Raw genomic sequence first — 16835 nt, 5'->3', positions numbered from 1 at the left:
GGCTGGTATTGCAGTGGTGCCATGCAGGGGCTGGGCAGCGCTGGGCCAGACGGGCTGTTTGGGGCATGGCTGGTATTGCAGCGGTGCCATGCAGGGGGTCGGCAGAACTGTGCCGGACGGGCTGTTTGGGGCAGGGCTGGTATTGCAGCGGTGCCATGCAGGGGGTGGGCAGACCTGTGCCGGAAGGGCTGTTTGGGGCAGGGCTGGTATTGCAGCGGTGCCATGCAGGGGCTGGGCAGAACTGTGCCGGACGGGCTGTTTGGGGCAGGGCTGGTATTGCAGCAGTGCCATGCAGGGGATGGGCAGACCTGTGCCGGACGGGCTGTTTTGGGCAGGGCTGGTATTGCAGCGGTGCCATGCTTGGTGCTATATGGACTAGTAGGAAGATGGTGTCTGCACTTGAGAGTTCACACTAGGGATGGGACATGTGGAGGAGCTGGGGGTGATTGTTAGCGCCATGTTTTACCTGGTGTATAGGATCTTTTCCCGGTGGCCCGTGGACCTGGCCATCTCCCGCCCCCATGGCAGACAGGGACTCCTGGGGGGATCTGAACGAGGAGAAGGGAGTGGCTTACAGGCCAATTCGTGGGCAGCCGCTGGCCTATCCACTGGTGTGCATTAATGCACTCTGCTTGGAGGAATGGCTGCCTGCCTCCTGTGTGTCATGGGCCCTGCACTGCCAATGGCTGAGGGAGGCTCTTGTGGGCATTCGGAGCCGGCTGCCAGCGCTGCAAGGCTCTGGGTGGCTGTGGGGGGCAACACAGTGACCCTGTGAAGTCTGAGATGGCTGCAGATTTGTGACAGGCCCAACCTAGTGCTTGCCCGCCAGCAGGACCACGTCTGTTCCCTGGCACAGGGCACCCCCACCTGGCCCCAGAGCTGACGCCACCCAGGTCAGGCAAATAACCAGAATGAATTTTAAAAAGTGTCAGCAGAGCCCCATTGGCCTTTTCAGAGACTGCAGGTCCCCCGTGCCAGCCAGCCAGCCCTGCATGGTGGGGCAGGGGCAGAGATGGATGGGGGATGCCCCGTGCCAGCCAGCCAGCTCTGCATGGTGGGGCAGGGATGGAGGGGGGATGCCCCGTGTCTGCCGGCCAGCTCTTCTGCATTGTGGGGCAGGAGTAGAGGGGGATCCCCTGTGTCTGGCCAGCCCTGTATGGCAGGGGAGGGATAGGAGGGTCCCTCGTGCCAGCCAGCCAGCCCTGCATGGTGGGGGGTAGGACAGGGTGGCTCCCTGATGCCAGCTGGCCCCATGTGGCCGGGGAAGGCCGGAGCAGGGCGGGGAGATCTGTGCAGTGGCTGAACTGAGTGTTGGCGTCTGCAGAATCCACAAACACATCAGAGCTGAGGATCTGCCGGATGAACAAGGAGTGCGGGCCCTGCACGGGCGGGGAGGAGCTCTACCTGCTCTGCGACAAAGTCCAGAAAGGTAATGGAGGGGAAGGGGGTTGGCGCTGCAGCTCCATAGGACTGGGGAGGAGGGAGTGGGTCAGCTAGAATGGGGGGTGGGAGGAGGCATGGAGCTCTGGTAGGAGGGGAAGGGGTTGGGGGGTCAGATGGGCTAGTTCTGGAGCCCTGCTAGACCGAGAGGCGAGGGGAGGTGATGGTGTGGGGCCTATGGGGGGCACATGCTCACTCAGAAGTCTGTAGAGCTCAAGGCCAGGAGGACCCATTAGATTAGCCAGTCTGACCCAGCATCGCACAGGCCATTGCATTGCACGGAACTGCCCTGTGCTGAGCCCAAGGACGTAGTTACCCCAAAGGGTTTCAGTCCTCGGACACTGCGCTGCTGAGAGCCACGGGCAGAGGACTGGAGAGACCCAGGTGCCCCCAGTGGCCAGGCCCCTGCCACAGCAGAGAGTTGATTAGATGAGACGTGGCCAGCTGATCTACACCCATCAGCTGGGAAAGGCGAAATGCCCCAAGGTCCCGTCAGTCTGACCTGTGGGGAGGATTCCTGCCCTGCTCCAAACCTGGAGGTCAGCGTGACCCTGAGCAAGTGCGTGAGACCCAGCAGCCAGACAAGTAGGCAGGGAATTCTCTGTGCTACCATACTGTGTGGGCCTGGGGTCTCCTCCCGTTGCAGCTGGATCTGGGTCCCAATCTGTCCCCAGCTCTTCCCACCCAACCCAGTCTTCTGGGGCACCCCCTTGCCTGCCAGTCACCCAGTCAGCTCCCCAGCCCTCACCCCACGTCCCCCGCAGAGGACATTGCCGTGGTCTTCCGGAGGGACGCGTGGGAGAGCAAGGCGGACTTCTCGCAGGCCGACGTGCACCGGCAGATAGCCATCGTCTTCAAGACACCCCCGTACCAGCACCTGGACATCCTGGAGCCGGTGGAGGTGGAGGTGTATTTGCAGCGCCTGACAGACAGCGTCTGCAGCGAGCCTTTCCACTTCACCTACCTGCCCAAGGACCATGGTAACCGCCACCCCACAAAGCCCTTCACAGCCCCTTGGGGAAAGGGGAGGTCAGGGCAGAGCCCAGAGCAGCCCCTCAGGGGAAGGGGGGTCTGGGGAGCCCAGAGCAGTCCCTGCCAGACACAGCCCCTCATGGGTAGAGGGGTCGGAGGGCCCAGTGAAGCCCCTGCCAGTCACAGCTCCTGGGGGGGAGGGGGAGGACTCAGAGCAGCCCCCACTGGTCACAGTCCCTTGGGGAGAGGGGAGGGCCCAGAGCAGCTCCCACCGGTCACAGCCCCTCGGGGGTAGGGAGGATCAGAGGGGCCCAGCACAGCCCCTGCCAATCACAAAACTGAGTGACTGGGCAACAAAATGGCAGATGAAATTGAATGTTGATAAATGCAAAGTAATGCACATTGGAGAGCATAATCCCAACTATACATATACAATGATGGGCTCTAAATTAGCTGTTACCACTCAAGAAAGAGATCTTGGAGTCATTGTGGATAGTTCTCTGAAATCATCCACTCAGTGTGCAGCGGCGGTCAAAAAAGCAAACAATGTTGGGAATCATCAAGAAAGGGATAGATAATAAGACAGAAAATATCATATTGCCTCTATATAAATCCATGTTACACCCATATCTTGAGTACTGCGTGCAGATGTGGTCGCCCCATCTCAAAAGAGATATATTGGAATTGGAAAAGGTTCCGAAAAGGGCAACAAAAATGATTAGGGGTATGGAACGGATTCTGTATGAGGAGAGATTAATAAGACTGGGACTTTTCAGCTTGGAAAAGAGGTGACTAAGGGGGGATATGATAGAGGTCTATAAAATCATGAGTGGTATAGAGAAAGTAAATAAGGAAGTGTTATTTACTCCATCTCATAATACAAGAACAAGGGGCCACCAAATGAAATTAATAGGTAGCAGGTTTAAAACAAACACAAGAAAGTATTTTGTTCACGCAATGCACTGTCAACCTCTGGAACTCCTTGCCAGAGGGTGTTATGAAGACCAATACTATAACGGGGTTCAAAAGGGAGCTAGATAGATTCATGGAGGATAGGTCCATCAATGGCGACCCTAGCCTCTGTTCGCCCGAAGCTGGGATTGGGTGACAGGGCATGGATCACTCGATAACCTGTCTGTTCATTCCCTTTGGGGCACCTGCCATTGGCCACTGTCAGAGGACAGGATACTGGGCTTGATGGACCTTTGGTCTGACCCAGTATGGCCATTCTTATGTTCTTATAGCCCTGTTGGTGGGGAAAGGGGGTCATGGGACCCCAGAGCAGCTTCTGCTGGTCACAGCCCCTTGGGGGGGGGGGCAGAGCAGCCCCCACCAATCACAGCCTTGTTGGGAGGGAGGGGGAACATGGGGACCCAGAGCAACCACTGCCAGTCACAGCCCCGTTGCGGGGGAGCGGGGGAGCGGGGGCCAGAGTAGCCCCTGCCGCACACAGCCCCTCAGGGAAAAGTGGTCAGGGGCCCCCAGAGCAGCCGTTTCTGGTTATAGCCCTCTGGAGAGGGTCAGAGGGGCCCAGAGCATCCCCCACTGGTCACAGCCCCTCAGGGAAAGGGGGGCCAGAGGGGCCCAGAGCAGCCCCTACTGGTCACAGCCCCACAGGGTGCAGCAGGGCACGTGCCCAGCTGGTGCCAGGCAGGTTTTGGGAGCCCTTGGGCAGAGGTGTGTGGCAGTTTCCCATGGTTCAGGCCGTGCCCTCCTCTGCCTCAATCTCTGCAGACGCGTATGGGGTGCATGTGAAGAGGAAGCGGGGGATGCCCGACGTCCTGGAGGAGCTCTCAGCATCAGGTGAGTGTGAAGGCCTCACACCAGGGCAGGCTGGGGGGCTTCGGGGATCGGGCTGGCCTGGCCATGGCCCTTGCAAGAAGCTCTTGGCTCCTGGGCCGGTTCTGCCCATGCCAGGGATGACTGATGACTCCAGCCTGGGCGCTGGAGTTTCCGGTGGGATGGGATGAGAGGCTGGATTCCCAGCTCTGCCTCCGGTCGGCTCGGGAGTCACTCCCCTCGGTGTGCCCCCATCTGCAGAACGGCACCAGCGATCTGACTCCTTAGCAGAGCACTTGAAAAGGTGGGTTTTATTGCCTGCCACGCAATGAGCGGATCAGTGAGGGTGGCTGCTGCCCCCACCCCCGCTCAGTATGAAGTCCTGATCCCCCACATATACCCCTACTTAATGTGAAGGCCTGATCTCCCCACTCAGTGTGACGGCCGATCCCCCCCATCCACACAGCCCAGCATAACAGCTGATCTCCTCCCATCCACACCGCTCAGCGTGACGGCCGATCCCACCTATCCACACCGCTCAGCGTGACGACCTGATCCCCATCCCCATCCACACCGCTCAGCGTGACGCCCTGATCCCCACCCCCATCCACACCGCTCAGCGTGACGCCCTGATCCCCATCCCCAATCCACACCGCTCAGCATGACGCCCTGATCCCCCCCGTCCACACCGCTCAGCGTGACGCCCTGATCCCCCCCGTCCACACCGCTCAGCGTGACAGTCTGATCCCTCCCGCACATCCACACCATTCAGCGTGACAGTCTGATCCCCCCGCATATCCACACCTTTCAGCTTGATGGCTGATCTCCCCCAATCCCCTGTTCAGAGTGACGGGTCGATGGAGTGCAGCCTTCAGGCACCTGCTGTCTGAGGGGACGGGGGAAGCCCGCAGGGGCTGCTCCCACCAGGCTTGCTGCCGCAGTCATAGGCGGCTTTTGGCTCCTTCGGGTGCCCCTTGTGGGGCCAGGCTGTGCCCATGCTCGGGCGCTGTGAGGTGCCTTCTCTTCTTGTCCCTTAGACCCTCACGGGATTGAAGCCAAGAAGAGGAAGAAGAAGCCAGGTTACATGGACCATTTCCTCATGCCCCAGGCAGCAGGTCAGTTGTCTTGTGTCAGGACGTGGATTGGCATGTCGCTGGCTGGTGCCCCTGTGCAGTGACCCCCCCCCCCCCCCGCATGGTGTATTTGTCTGGGAGGGGTGCAGTGTTCCCTTCCTACACATGGGAGGGGAGCAGGCAGGGGCCCAGGGGCACTATGACCCCCTCCACACTGGGCGGGGGGAAGGTTGGGGGCATCCAGGGGTCAAAGTGACCCCCTCCACATGGCAGGGGCAGGTTGGGGCATCTGGAATTGGCATAATGACCTCCTCCACATGGGGGAAGATAGGTGGGAGCCTGAGGGGACACAGTGATCCCCCATGTGGGGACCTGGGGGGCACAATGATTCCAACACATAGGGGGCAGTGGGGCTCTGGGGAGCCCCTTTTATAGACTCATAGACTCATAGACTTTAAGGTCAGAAGGGACCATTTTGGTCATCTAGTCTGACCTCCCGCATGATGCAGGCCACAAAAGCTGACCCACCCAATTTCCCTTATCTCAGCTGTTGAAGTCTCCAGATCATGATTTAAAGACTTCAAGTTGCAGAGAATCCTCCAGCTTGCGACCCCTGCCCTATGCTGCGGAGGAAGGCAAAAAACCTCCAGGGCGTCTGCCAATCTACCCTGGAGGAAAATTCCTTCCCGACCCCAAATATGGCGATCAGTAGAACCCCGAGCATACAGGCAAGATTCTCCAGCCGGACCCACATTTTACCAGCGATGGCACGTTATTGCCTAATTGACTAAAATCACGTTTTCCCATCAAACCATTCCCTCCATAAACCTATCTAGCCTAATCTTGAAGCCAGAGAGGTCTTTCGCCCCCACCATTTCCCTCGGAAGGCTGTTCCAGAATTTCACCCCTCTGACGGTTAGAAACCTTCGTCTAATTTCAAGCCTAAACTTTCCCACGGCCAGTTTATATCCATTCGTTCTCGTGTCCACATTAGTACTGAGCTGAAATAATTCCTCTCCCTCCCTGGTATTTATCCCTTTGATATATTTAAAGAGAGCAATCATATCCCCCCTCAGCCTTCTTTTGGTTAGGCTAAACAAACCGAGCTCCTCGAGTCTCCTTTCATAGGAAAGGTTTTCCATTCCTCGGATCAACCTAGTGGCCCTTCTCTGTACCCGTTCCAGTTTGAGTTCATCCTTTTTAAACATGGGAGACCAGAACTGCACGCAGTACTCTAAATGAGGTCTCACCAGCGCCTTGTATAACGGAAGCAGCACCTCCTTGTCCCTACTAGAAATACCTCGCCTAATGCATCCCAAGATCGCATTAGCTTTTTTCACAGCCACGTCACATTGCCGGCTCATAGTCATCCTGCGATCAACCAGGACTCCGAGGTCCTTCTCCTCCTCCGTCACTTCCAACCGATGCGTCCCTAGCTTATAACTAAAATTCTTGTTAGTCATCCCTAAATGCATCACCTTACACTTCTCACTATTAAATCTCATCCTATTATTATTACTCCAATTTACAAGGTCATCCAAGTCTCCCTGCAGAATATCCCGATCCTTCTCCGAATTGGCAATGCCTCCCAACTTCGTGTCATCCGCAAACTTTATAAGCCCACTCCTACATTCGGTTCCGAGGTCAGTAATAAATAGATTAAATAAAATCGGACCCAAAACCGAACCTTGAGGAACCCCACTGGTGACCTCCCTCCAACCTGACAGTTCACCTTTCAGTACTACCCGCTGCAGTCTCCCCTTTAACCAGTTCTTTATCCACTTCTGGATTTTTATATCGATCCCCATCTTTTCTAATTTAACCAGTAATTCCTCATGCGGTACCGTATCAAACGCTTTACTAAAATCGAGGTATATTAGATCCACCGCATTTCCTTTATCTAGAAGGTCTGTTACTTTCTCAAAGAAGGAGATCAGGTTGGTTTGGCACGATCTGCCTTTCGTAAACCCATGTTGTAATCTGTCCCAATTGCCATTCACCTCAAGGTCCCTAACTACTTTCTCCTTCAAAATTTTTTCCAAGACCTTGCATACTACAGATGTTAAACTAACAGGCCTGTAGTTACCTGGGTCACTTTTTTTCCCCTTCTTGAAAATAGGAACCACATTAGCTATTTTCCAGTCCAACGGTACCACCCCCGAGGTGGCAACGATGTCAGGGCCTCAGCTCCCAACTCCCAGTGGAACCAATGTGAGCTGGGGTGCTCTGCCCCCCTGAGAATTAGCCCAAAGGCGTCCTGAGCTGGGCTCCCACTGCTGGAGCCCCCAAGGCATTGCCCTCTGCCTCCCCAGGCAGGCAGCACTGCAACCCCGCCGGCCAGGTCCGTTCCCAGGAGCCCTCCAGTGATTGCACGCCCCTCGCTGGGGTAACTGCCCACTGTGACGGGATCCCTGGGGTGCAGCCTGGGGAGCCAGAACCAAATCCCTCCCAGCGCTGTACCTCAGGAATATACCGTCTTGCACTGCTCAAGACGCTTTCTTGAGCAATGCAAGTGTATTAATTGGTTCACCACTTCATCAGTGGAAAGGGGATATACACCAGCTTTTATAAACCTGAGCAGATTTACCAAACACTTCAGGCAAATACACTGGTAAAGATAAACAGTAAAACAAGTTTATGACTACAAAAGAGAGATTTTAAGTGATTATAAGTGATAGGCAAAAAGTCAGAGTTAGTTACCAAAATAACATAAAATATAAGCACACAGTCTAAACTCTCAACCCTATTAGCCTGGGCAACATCTACATTAAGCAGTTTTTCTCACCCCACTGGATATTGCAGTTCATAGTACACAGATTTCACCCTTGAAGCCTGGGCCAGTCTCCTCTGTTGGAGTCTTCAGTCTTCTGAGCGTCCTTGTTGCTTGCAGCATAGGTTGGGGGAGGAGAAAACGCCAAGCAGGTGCCACCGTGTTCTGTTTTATACCCTTAGTCCATGTGCTTGGAGAACACAAGTCCAGGCATGTCTGATGGGCACTGCTGAGTCCCCAGGCAAGGCTGAGCAATTCTCCTGGTGTGGCCTTGTGTAAGTCATTGCACTGTAGCTCCCTTGCTGGACAATGGCTGGGGATGTCTGTTCAGCACCCACCCGGGCGTTGGTTACCTCCCTGGTCATTGTCTCTGGAGAGCTAGTATCTGGATGCTTCCCAAACCCACAACATATTTTAGTGAAAACCTTACAAGATAATTCTTATAATTTTATATGCATTAATGATACACGCATTTAGATGGAACAATGGGTTTCAGCAGATCATAGCCTTTCCCATGATACCTCACATGGCCTGCTTTACATGAAATATCACAATTATATACAAATGATGAATATGAGGGTTACAGGGTACGCCCCCGAGATATAGAAGTGTCACACCCATCACGTCCCTGCCTTGGGCCAACCACGGGTATTGCCTCGCTCCAGCCCAGACTGGCGACTGGACATGCTGGCAAGGTGCAGGCTGTTCCCTTTGGGGGCCTGTCTGGCCACATCCCCACTGCCCGCCCTCTGCATGGCACCCCAGCCACCCAGGAGGATGCCCGTCGCCCTTCCCTGTCGTCCCAAGGCAGCCTGGGCACCACACTGCATTCCTGGGGGAGCAGGGCTCTCTAGCTAACTGAGCCATTCCTGTTCTGATTGCAGAGGAAGGCTTTGCCCTCCACCCCAGCCTGGAGCACATCACGGTGCCTGAGCCCTTCGATTTCTGCCTGGGCCCGGACTACGCCTCCTACAGCTGCCTGAACCAGAGGGACATGCTGCCCGCCGCCTGCTCTCCCATAGAGCTGCCAGGCTGCCTTGGCCCAGAGTTCCTCTTGGACACCTACAGCCCCGTGCAGAGCAACCCTGCCCCATTCCTGGCACCTGGGGACAGCTCTGCGGGGGACATTGAGGGTACGGCCAGTCTGGTTGGAAGTAACATGTTCCCCAGTCAGTACAAGGAGGCCTACGAGCGGGCATAGCTGTACACGAGGTTGGGAGACGTGTGAGGAGCAGTCGAGCCTCGTTTCAGACCTGCCCCGGCAGGGAGCCCCTTGTTCTGGCCGGGCAGGGCCTGGAGATGGGAGGACTGGGCCACTTGGCTTGTTGGCAGAGCTTCCCAGGCCTCCTGGCAGCGAGCACAGAAGAGACTGCTTGTCACTGCAGGGCCTACCTCCAGGAGACCAGCTGAGACCAAGGGGTGTGGAGAGAGAATGACAGCACGGCCCTCCCCTAAGACTGCGGGCGTGAGGAGTGTGGCTGCCTGGGAATGTTCCACCTGGAACTGGAGGGGTTCCACATCCCAGCCTGTCCAATTCCACCTCCTAGCAGCCTCCTCGCTGTCAGCATAGTCACTCTGCAGTTCCCCTTGCTGAACTCCCTCCATGGGCTGAGGGGCTGGCTCGCTGGGGCAGGGCCTGGCCAGAGGGGCTCTGCAGGGGCATTGTGCCCAGGGTTTGACTGCAAGGGCTGCTGCAGGGGTTCACGCTTTGCACTATATTTATAGGGGTTAGTCGTAGGCACCACTTCCCTGCCATAAATGAGACCACCTCAGGGCAAAGGGGGGGCAAACAAATGAGGGGGGCACACAGTCACTGTCTGGCCCCCAAATCCTGGCCGATCAGGGCTGAAGAAATGTAAGGTCTGCTCCTGCTCCTGTTGTAGCCAATGGCCCGGCTCCCCTGGCCAGAGCCAGGACAGCTGGGCCGTTGGCTTTGCTATTGATAAGGGGATGGTTCCAAGATCTTCCTGAAGGCCATGTGTTGTGCAGGCTGGATGCCCCCTCCGCAGCAGTCCCTGCACCTGCTGACCTGAGGAGGGTGGGGCTAGAGCACAGCCTCACACCTGGCAGTGCTGAGATGCCAGCTGGAACGGAGCCGCTGGGGAACTGGGAGCCAGGACTCCTGGGGCCTCTCCCCAGCTCCACCACTGACTCACTCTGTGGCCCTGGGTAGGTCACTCACCTCTCTGTGCCTGTTTCCCAAGTTGTAAAATGAGGGTGACGCTGCTCACCCACCGCCCAGGTGCGTTGTGATGGATGGTAATAAAAACAATACAAATACTTCTCTGCTGTCTCATCCTGAACCACTTTACGAGCCCATGTACCACCTCTAGATGGGGGGGGGGCGCACGTCGCTATCGCAACAGTGCGCCCAGCTCTAGGGTGCAACACAGCAGACATCTCATAGCAACAGCATGCCGCAACTGAGGGCAGGACGCGAGATAACTGTGGGGTGGGGAGATATAGGGAGACCGAACAGAATTACCCAGGCTCTGGGCATTAATATTACTCATCGTACACGTTCTCCACCCAAGCAGCACTGGTACGATACTGACACAGAGGGCAGAGTGCCCCCCATGTAGCAATGAGGCCTGATGCCGCTCAGCCTGGGATTGCTGAGAAGCTGGCAGCACCAGGTGCTAAGGCAGCAGGTTAAGTGCCGGGAGACCCTATCGTAGCCCGGGCTGACACTGGCTCTGTCCCCCCGTAGCAGCTAGCTCACGTATAGAGATTTGTGCTGCTGCTGCCTGGGTGCTAACAGAGCAGCTCCTATTAGAGCACTTCCTGCAGGCTGCTAAGTTGCATCATTGCCAGCTGGGTGCATCATTCTGCTTGACATTAGCTGAGCGTCCTACTGTTAACTCTAGGTGGCTCTCCCCAGTCAGAGCCATTAGAGGTCCTGCTCGCCAAGTCCTGGGGAAACCCGTGCCCACAGCTACCCTCTGGGACGCCTGCAGGGAGCCTGTGACCACCCACACTTCTCAATGACTCTCTGGCTGCTGCCTCACCGCTCAGGAGGCGTCTAGGGGCCCCATGGCGTCTCCAGCTACCATCCCATCACCCCCTTCTTGGGGTGCTGTTTATTCTTGCCGCCTCGACTTCCTCCCCAATCCCTCCTGGTCCCCTGCAGCCTGGAGGTCTTTTGAGTCTTTGTCCATGTGGATCTCACTGATGGTGCACATGTCTCAGCTTTGAGCAGCGTCTAATGGGCAGCGCTGGCCCCCTGCATCCACTCCTACCCTCCACCCACGGGCAGAGTGGCTCTGCCCACCTCTCACTTCCCTTTCTGGCTGTGGCAGTGAGATGTAGCACCGGGGTGCCCTTTCACCCAAGTGGCTGGTAGGTCTCAGTAGTGGCTAATGCTCTGCCTGCTGGAGCAGTCCATCCTCTGGCTCGGTCTCTAGGGCCACTCCATGATCCCATGGTATCTGGATACTTGCTACCAGAGAAGGGTGGGTTGTGGGCTTCCCACTGACAAAGCATCTAGAACCACAGTTACTGTACAGTAAGTACTTGCTCTTTACTGGAGTCCCTGTCCATGTGGAGCCCACTCCAGTGACTAGCTAGTAGCTCCCAGACTAACCGGAGGAAGGTGTGAGGAGTCCTAGCTAGAGCTGACTAAATAAGGATTGCAGAGCTGCTCTCCCAAATCCGACATCACAACTAGTAATCAACCCCCGGTGTAATGCGCGATGAAGGTGTGGGCTGTGCTCCATCTGGCTGCCCTCGAGATCTCTGAGAGGAATACTTCTGAGAAGGTTGCCTAGTTGAGAGGGCCCTGCAGCCTGAGGCCAGGGGCACCTCTGGTAGCTGGTTACAGATTGCAACCAATGGAGTGAGCTCTGAGAAGAGACGGCCGGATTAACCCACCGCTGGGCCCTAGACAAACGCACACTTCTGGGCCCCTGCTTTCTAATATGAACACCAACAAACAGCCGTACAGGACACTCTGCAGCCAAACTCGCCCTGCTGTGGATCTGCTGGGCCCGGCTGCTCATCTCGCTGGTCCGGGCGCTGCTCACCATGATGGAGGCGTAGCCTGGCCAAACCTGAGTGGTGCTACAACCCCATCAGCCAGGTCAAAATGCCACTCACTCAGGTTTGGCCCAGCCACACCTCTGTCATGGTGAGCCTCACCCCCAGCAGCAGCAGGATGAGCAGCTGGTCCCAATGGATCCACAGCAAGGCCAGACTGGCTATGGGCAGCATCCTGTATAGCTGTTTATTGGGCCATCCCCTCCGCAGCCCCTACCTGCATGGGTCCCAGGCACATGTCTAGTTTGTCTATGTGTTAATCCGGCCCTGAGAAGAGATGGCCTGACCTTCCGCAATGCTAAAAAATAAACAGTGATTTCCTGAATGGCTCCATGCTGCCTAGAGCCCTCCTTGAAACCAGGAGCTTGGATTCTCCCAGGTTCAAGTGCAGCTTGGGGAAGAAAACGGTGAGGTTGATGGTTTGGTTTAAATGAAAAATCAGACACCACCTCGATGAAGTGCTTACGGTGGGGCCTCAGCCCCATCTTCTCCCTGTGGATGACAGTATAATGGAGCTGCTATTAGTACTTGGCTCTCGCAAAGCTTCCTAGCTGGGGTGACAGCCACCAGGAAGAGTGAGATGGTGGCGATGGTACCCGGATAAGGGTCAAAGGGAGTTCCAACCAGGTTCCTACAAGAACAACATTAAGGGTCCAGGAAAGAGGAGCTCACGGACCAGGGTTAGGTGCGGACCAGTCCTTTTAGAATGAAACAGCCAGACAGGAGAATACCATACAGATTTGCACTGGAGCATGGCTAATGGTGAGGCTCAATAGCTTGAGGTGAAGGATGTAGTCCAAAAACTTGGCATCTAATGGGCTGACACTGTATTGTAAAGGAAGCCCAGATAGAAAATCTTTCCCACTACACGATCAATCTATGGATCAGAGTGCTTCCTCCTCTCTATAAGGATTTTTTGGTCTTCTCTAAAGCAGACCCTGGCTGTAGTGCACAACCAGCCAATTTTCAAGCCATGAGATGTAAAGAGGTTGGATTTGGAAGGAGAATTTGCCAGTGCTCTGAGAGAATACGTCTGGCAGACTGGAGCCTTGCGGACAGTGCAGTAGGTCTGCGAGGCAACACCGATGCTACAAGTATTACTGTGGTCACATCCTACTTGATCTTTTTTATGACCCCGGAGATCAGGGAAACGGGAGGAAAGGCACAAAGAAGGCCTTGAGACCAGGATATGGGGGAAGCATTCGGGAGGGAGCCTGGGCTGGTAACTGCTCTGGAGCAGAAGAGAGGACATTTGCTGTTCTTGTTAGTGGCAAACAGGTCTACCACGGGGAAGCCCCCTCTGTGGAACACAGGCTTGAAAACAGAGACCACCAGTGGCTGGCGGAGTACTGTCATTCAGGTAATCCACCAGACTGTTATTTGTTCCTGGTTGCTGAAGGGCCATGGAAGTTTCCACAGTTTGATTCCCTCCTCACATTGCCCCCCCCTGCCTGTTGATATAATACATTGCAGCGGTGGTGTCTGTCAGGATCTGTACTGTGGTCCCTTCCAGCACAGTATGTCTTGTGGTCTCAAGTGGGCTGATGCTACTGCCAGGCATTTTGTGAATACTCCTGGGGTATAAACAGGCTGGACAGTCGTACCCAGTATCGGTAGCTGTTGTGACCCACTGGAAACTGGAGATATTTTCTGTGGGCTGAATGAATCACTGTGTGAAACAAGCATCCTGAAGGCTGAGGTGGTAGAGACTCTCTGTCCTCTATGCCCTAGTGTGGGGGACACATGGACATGCAGGGCCCAGGCATGGACCCAGTGGACACTACTGGTCAAAAGATTCCAACCTCATGCACGCGAGATGCATGTGCACCATAATGGATCCAACTGGACCAAATATCTAGAAGAACCCCACTTCCTGCAAAGGACAATAGAACCTTGATTTTACAAACACCAGCCTTGGGAATGACCAGTTTCATGAACCCCTTTTCCTGGCCAGGAAAAAAATCCTCACATAACAAAAGTGATGTCGTTGAAGACTAAGTCAACATCCCGTCACATTCTGATGCCTTCAGTGCACTGGAAATTGCTCTGCAGTGGCATGAAGGACTGGAAGAAAGCAATGTAGTGCCCTACATCACAGATCCACAGGGTCTGGTCTAAGCCCCAACCTGTAATCAGTCCCGTGGAGTGACCCTTTTAGTGTGCTGGGCCCCCAGCATCCACTCACTTCCACAGGGGTAGGCCCGTGGACTCCATAACTGAAACTGGGCCTCTGGGTACCAGCGATCCCTGTGGTTCCCAGCTGCAAGTCCAGACTCTTGTGGGAGGCTTGTACGGTGCCCCTTCAGAACGCAATGCTCCCAGTAAGCATTTACAATGACACCAGGCAGCCTTTTCAAAAGAAGGTAATCTATTAGTCACCTGGCCTACAGAATCTGACAGTCCTTAGAGGAAGCAAAGGTCAGGACAGAGTTCAGCCTGGCCAACATCAGGGCTCTACCCCAACAAGCTCCTGTAAGATCCATTTTGGCCCTGTCTCAGTCCCTTTGTGTTTGGTTCCACGTGTGTGTGTGTGCTGTAGGTATCTGTGAGCTCAGCTTTTAACATGGCCACCAACCACTTTTCCCCTTTGTTCTCCTGCTCAGAGCCCTTGCTTGGCTTCCCTGCAGAGAGGTGGGGGGAAATCTCCTTCCCCTTGCCAGTTGGACACTCGCTAGGTGGAAATGTCTTGGCCATCGGGGTTTCCATTGTCTCTTTGGCTCTTTCATTCACACATGTAGACTTTATTCAGTTTATTATTGACTCTGGTTTCCAACCAGGCTGCTGAATCAACACCTCATCCCTTCTCTTTACACTCAGTGCAAGGCAGTGTAAAGCTCAAGGGGAAACTGAGACGCACATAGGTATCATAAAAATATTACCCAAATTCCCACATTTGTCACACCACACTCATGCACCAGACCGACTCTTTTTGAGATGTTCAATTTTAGGAACTTTTCAATCCTCGATTAGTTTATAAGAACGGCCGAACTGAGTCAGAACAAAGGTCCATCTAGCCCAATATCCTGTTTTCTGACAGTAGCCAATGCCAGGTGCCCCAGAGGGAATGAACAGAACAGATAATCATCAAGTGATCCATCCCCCATTCCCAGCTTCTGGCAAACAGAGGCTAGGGACACCATCCCTGCCCATCCTGACTAATAGTTCTTTTTTGAACCCTGTTATAGTCTTGACTTTCACAACATCCTCTGGCAAAGAGTTCCACAGGTTGACTGTGCATTGTGTGAAGAAATACTTCCTTTTGTTTTAAACCTGCTGCCTATTAATTTCATTTGGTGGCCCCTAGTTCTTGTGTTATGAGTAAATAACACTTCCTTATTTACTTTCTCCACACCAGTCATGATTTTATAGATCTCTATCACATCCCCCTTAGTTGTCTCTTTTCCAAGCTGAAAAGTCCCAATCTTACTAATCTCTTCTCATACAGAAGCTGTTCAATACCCCTAATCATTTTTGTTGCCCTTTTCCAATTCCAATATATCTTTTTTGAGATGGTGCGGCCACATCTGCACACAGTGTTCAAGATATGGGTATACCATAGATTTATATAGAGACAATATGCTATTTTCTGTTTTATTATCTATCCCTTTCTTAATGATTTCCAACATTCCGTTCCCTTTTTTGACTGCTGCTGTACATTGAGCAGATGTTTTCAAAGAACTATCCAAGATCTCAGTGGTTTGAGCATTGGCCTGCTAAACCCAGGGTTGTGAGTTCAATCCTTGAAGGGGCCATTTAGGAAATTGGGGCAAAAATCTGTCTGGGGATTAGCCCTGCTTTGAGCAGGGGGTTGGACTAGATGACCTCCTGAGGTCCCTTCCAACCCTGATATTCTATGATTTGATATGTATACGTAGTAGGGACTGTTTTCCAATGTGCATTACTTTGCATTTGTCAACGTTGAATTTCATCTGCCATTTTGTTGCCCAGTCACCCAGTTTTGAGAGATCCTTTTGTAGCTCTTCGCAATCTGCCTGGGACTGAACTGTCTGGAGTAGTTTCGTATCAGCTGCAAATTTTGCCACTTCACCGTTTACCCCTTTTTCCAGATCATTGGTGAATATGTTGAATACGCCAGGTCCCAGTACAGACCCCTGGGAGCGACCACTATTTACCGCTCTCCCTTCTGAGAACGGACCAATTAGCCCTACCCTGTGTTTCCTTTCTTTTAACCAGTTACCAACCCAGGAGGGGCCCTTCCCTCTTACCCCAGGGCAGCCCATTGACCCACACTGTCTGCACCGCTCACTGCACCAAAACGGGCCGTGCCAAGGTCACCAAGCACCTGGGGGCCGGGAGTCGGGGCAGCCCCTGACCCAGCTTCATCCCCCCCCCCCCGGGGGAGTTGTGCTTTGGCTCCTTCTGCGCCGGCCCCTCCCTTCTCCCAGGTTCCCAGGGCGTCCGCCCCGTTCCCGCCTAGCCCTCCACACGGCCCCGGCGCGAGGCCCCGAGAGCTACTGCGCCTGCGCCTGCGCCGCCGCCGCCGCCCAGCAGGCGACAGAAACCAGCGGCCTCTGCCCCGCCAGCTTAGCCCAGCCCTGCCCCACCCCGCGGGGCGGGGCCCAGCGGGGGAAGGGCCGCCATTGGCTGGGGAGATTGAATCACGTGATCGGCACCAGCGACACTCTCTCTCTCCCTGTTCCGGTTCCGGGTCAATTACCGCGGCCCTCGCAGGTGAGTGGTTGATGGCGCCGCTGGTAGGAAGCTTCCGTGCGGGGCGGGTGTGGGCCGGGGGGGGGGGGGGGGGA

The 16835-nt window shown here is 54.8% G+C and overlaps 3 protein-coding genes across 7 annotated transcripts in view; 2 read left to right on the top strand and 1 right to left on the bottom strand.

The window, feature by feature from the left end:
• Positions 1–10314, top strand: part of RELB (RELB proto-oncogene, NF-kB subunit) — a 40584-nt gene extending 30270 nt beyond the window's left edge. For all 3 annotated transcript variants that reach the window (XM_029913184.1, XM_029913185.1, XM_026658872.1), the window contains 5 exons: positions 1325–1429; positions 2205–2420; positions 4147–4215; positions 5229–5306; positions 8919–10314. In XM_029913184.1, coding sequence (XP_029769044.1) covers positions 1325–1429; positions 2205–2420; positions 4147–4215; positions 5229–5306; positions 8919–9235 — 785 coding nt within the window. In that variant the 3' untranslated portion in view covers positions 9236–10314. The remainder of the gene's footprint in view (positions 1–1324; positions 1430–2204; positions 2421–4146; positions 4216–5228; positions 5307–8918) is intronic.
• The window catches only part of LOC112107877 (zinc finger protein 271-like), an 879239-nt gene that overhangs the window by 267768 nt on the left and 594636 nt on the right, over positions 1–16835 (bottom strand). The gene's annotated exons all lie outside the window — the stretch shown is intronic.
• CLASRP (CLK4 associating serine/arginine rich protein) overlaps positions 16716–16835 on the top strand; it is a 48299-nt gene continuing 48179 nt past the window's right edge. For all 3 annotated transcript variants that reach the window (XR_003370145.1, XM_026658878.1, XM_029913186.1), the window contains exon 1: positions 16716–16761. The gene's annotated coding sequence lies outside the window, so the exon portion shown is untranslated. The remainder of the gene's footprint in view (positions 16762–16835) is intronic.

The sequence above is a fragment of the Terrapene carolina genome, unplaced genomic scaffold (assembly GCF_002925995.2).
Source record: "Terrapene carolina triunguis isolate 2854851 unplaced genomic scaffold, T_m_triunguis-2.0 Scaffold517, whole genome shotgun sequence".
Lineage (NCBI taxonomy): Eukaryota > Metazoa > Chordata > Testudines > Emydidae > Terrapene > Terrapene triunguis.
This window is presented reverse-complemented; position numbering and strand designations above follow the sequence as displayed.